Below are 4,063 nucleotides of genomic sequence, written 5' to 3' on the forward strand. Positions count from 1 at the left end.
ATGACAAGTGGCATTGAGGTATGATGAACGAGTGCCACGTGAAAAAAATAATTGTTGATAATCAATCGCTAGAAACGTTAAGTGTAAATAGAGGATTCATTTTCCAAGAAAGAGCACAACTCTTCACTCACAAACAACTTAAACAAAGAATTATCTTTTGTTATTGTATGTTCTTATAGTTCGTATGATCTTTATAAAGTGTTCATGCAAGTAAGTAGATATTAGTTATTTTCTACAATTACAAGTAATCTAGATATTAGTTATTTAGATAATTTCGTTGTGTACTTAAACTCTCCTACAATTAAATAATCTCATTGTGTACATAGATATTAGTTATTTTCTTTCCATTGATGATTGTTACTAGCATTCTTTCTAATGGTCGAAATAAGACAATTCACATGGATAGATAGAGAGTCCTCTTACAATTCTCTTATGTCAGTTAAGAGACGAAGTCAAATTATCAAAATAAGACCCTGAGATAGGCCATTAATATGCCTTCATTCAAACCGATAATGACAAAATTAAAATCATATTGAACAACAGAACATAACAATCTATCCTCCAATTTCCAAACTCATTAAAATTTGTCTTTTGTAAATTTACAAAGTGTCATTTAACCCGTGCCACTTGCCACCTAAATAGCTGATTTAGGGAAATTGATTTTCTCACGTGTCTTTTAAACTTTTTATTTGGACTTGGTGTTGTGTTGTTGGATCTCTTCAATACTGCTAAATGCCCATGCATCAGGGTAACTGATTTCTGGAATTTGCACTCAAAATCCAGACTGGCATGGCAAGAGAAATTTTAATGTAAAGGAATGGTAGATAAAGATTTGTATTGAATTGATATGATATGATATGGAATTGTCGTTGGCAAGAAACCATTTTTAATATATTTTCTTGGTCTCTAAATTCAAACCAAGATGATCAATAAATCTGTTCAACTCCAGTTAGCCCTGCTTCCAAAATTTCAAAGCAAATAGAGGAGCAGGTGAAACACCTAAGAAATGGAACAAAATGAACCATTTTTTTTCATTTCGTTCATACTACAAGCAAAATGATGATATCGTTATTATTTATTTCAAATATTTTCTCGATCCTAGGATTAAGAAAATAAAATAATATGGGAGTAAGAACAAGATTTTCCTAATTTCCACTGGTCTCCTTGAGACTAAGATCACGAGGAAAAAAAACAAAAAACAAAACCTCCCAATGACAAATTTCAGGGTTAATCATCCAGCAATTGATAAATTAATAAGAATTTTGGTATATACAATGAAATGTAACTATCATTTTTTAACTTTCATATTGATAAAAAGTATAAACCATGCTCTGCCAAACTTGCTATTTTTCACTTTACCCCATATGAATTGCATCCCTCTTCTTTGAAAGAGGTGACAAGGTGAGGACAAGTTTTGCTTGCCGTGTCCTATCTCACCTCGTCTCATCTCACCCCATCTTAAATGTGTATTTAGATATCTTTTATTTAATATATATATATATATATTTAAATGATTTAATTTTTTTTATATATTCTATTATCATCTTAAAACACGTCTTTCTCTCTCTTTTGGCACTCTCACTATTGCCCTTCTCTTTTTCTCTTTTATTTGGACCTGACTAATTTTGAAAGTTAAAATTGCCTTGTTAGGGATGGCAATATACTCCTAAGCCTAAGCCATCCCACCCCTCTTACATTTGTTGTGTAATGCAAGTTTTCCCTATTTTAAAGAGGAGATGAGATAGGGATANAAAAAAAAAAAAAAAAGTCCACACAGTTATTAATTATAATGTGTCCTTTCAATTCGAAGTATATTCGATTAAATTACGACTCACTGGCTTTATTGCTAATCATTGATGGCTTCATTTTTTTTGTGGCTGAATTTAATCTTTGACGGCTTACCAGGTATTAAATTGATACAATGTATTTATGCTGCTAAAGTTCTACCAGACAGAAAGAGACAATACTAACATTAATTTGCTTAAGATAAGATTGGTATACCATCCATTAGGTAAACACTCATTAGACAAACATATATATATATATATATAACAAATTAGAACTTCCATTATGGTCTGTTTGAGATATTCATTTTAAAGTATTTGTGGATTGGTTGACCACAGAAAAAGTTCTTTAATTTGCACAAATATGTAAAGCAAATTCAGCTTAAGAGAGGGGAAAAGAATAAACTTTAAAGGCATAAACAATATTAGAGGAAATCTTGTTTATGAAGGAAAGGGAAGGCATATGATTGTTTGTGAAAAAAATAAGAACAGTGGAATCAGGCATATAGTTGTTTATGAAGGGAAAGGAAATATGAACTATCTTTGTTGTATATTTAGTGCCAAAAGTTTGGTGAGCCTAAGACCTTAATAGCTGGCACCTATAATAACGGGAAAATGACTTGAAGTAGGACATTAACAAGTGTGGACTTTTTCATCGCCTAGGTATGGTAGCCATGATTTGAATTACATTATCGGTCAGCATGGCAGGGAGATCTAGATGACGTCTTTTTCAAGCATGGTTCTTATGATTGTAGTAGATTCACAGCTGTGTTTCATACTTTTATTTATTATTATTAGTTTTTGATAAAATAAAAATGCGGTTAGCTAAGTTAAGCCCAAAGGCGAGTTAAAATTTGTGAGCCAACCTTTATAGATGCCTACTAATAAAAAACTGCTAGCAGCGAGAATCGAACCTAAATAGATTAGACAAAATGCTACAACCTTACCAATTGAACCATCTCCTATTAGCTTTCATACTTTTATCATGCACAAACAAATTAAATATGATGGGCAACATATAAAAGAAACTATTGTTTGTACTATTTTAATTTTGTTTGGTTGAATGTATGGACTTTTCTTCTGTACAATCTAGCTCCACTATGGACAGCTTCTTCTAGGTTTAATTCCAAGCATCTACAGAACATTTTTTTTTCTTCTAATTTTGTTAAGGTGATAGATTGTGATTAGTGTAACGATTATTTTTATATGAGATTATTGGTACCTCATTAATTATACACCAATCACAATATACCATTTCAACTGTTGTGAAAAAAATTAATAAATTTTTTTGTGTCACTAAACTTATTGTACATTTTATTAAGACTGTCATCATAAATTGCTTAAATTGGTTACTTTAGTTTTCCTGCGCAGGAAGAGAATATTTTGTCAATTGGATTGATCTATATAGGACAATGTCAGAATATTTTCACTTCCCTATTGTGCCATTGTCCTACATTTTCTCACTCCTAAATCATGGGAAAATGTTAAATGTACACTCGAATCTTTTTCCTCCATTGCCTAGCTGGCTAGGTTTCATTTTCAATACACCTGGCTTTCAGGTTATTTTCATCAGTTAACGAGCTCAAATTTATACATTTTATTAACATACATTTTTATGAGAAAAGCAATTTTTTAAAGCAACATTTTTTCTTGGATGAAAGCCAAAGCAGCACATCCAACATATTTTAAATGCCAATTGCATCTCTTTCTTCCGATTTGGACATGGAAAAAAATATTTCATTTTGGTCAATGAAATTTTTTAGTAAAAATCAAGTAAATATAGTTTTCTATAAATAAATATTAATTGTTACATAAAGGTGGGATGACAAATTGCTCTATAATCTTCAATTTAATAACTTTACTCAAATATCAAGTAAAAAAATAGAAACCATGCAAATTGCGAATTGGGATTTCTTTTGATTTAGGATTAAAGGCTGAATCAATCATAAAATAGTCCTCACTAATTTTTTTTAAATTCTCTAGGAATTGTGGGTGGCGAAAAGAGGCAGTAAGTTTTGTTTTAGGGTGAAATGGCTGGGTGTGGTTGGGGCCTTGGTTCTAAATTGGTTGGCGGTGCGGTGCGGGCTCACGAGAATCTAACTCGAATCCAAAAAAAAAAGTTGGAGAGACTCAAAATATGAGACACCTAATCCTTGGGGCCCACGTTTGAGTAGGCCCACAAAGAACTCCCACTTTGTCACCAAGTGCATTGGTCTAACTTCCAAGCCAGCTCACAACCCCCCCCCCCCCCCCCCCCCCCCCCCCCCCCCCCCCCCCCC

General features: G+C 32.5%; 1 protein-coding gene across 1 annotated transcript in view; it reads left to right on the forward strand.

Moving 5' to 3' along the window:
* The window catches only part of LOC136065583 (probable aspartyl protease At4g16563), an 11,076-nt gene continuing 7,013 nt past the window's right edge, over positions 1–4,063 (forward strand). Inside the window, exon 1 of the mRNA XM_065768987.1 lies at positions 1–18. Within this exon, the coding sequence (XP_065625059.1) occupies positions 1–18 (18 nt within the window). The remainder of the gene's footprint in view (positions 19–4,063) is intronic.

The sequence above is a fragment of the Quercus suber genome, unplaced genomic scaffold (genome assembly GCF_002906115.3).
Source record: "Quercus suber isolate HL8 unplaced genomic scaffold, Cork oak 2.0 scaffold_1035, whole genome shotgun sequence".
NCBI lineage: Eukaryota > Viridiplantae > Streptophyta > Magnoliopsida > Fagales > Fagaceae > Quercus > Quercus suber.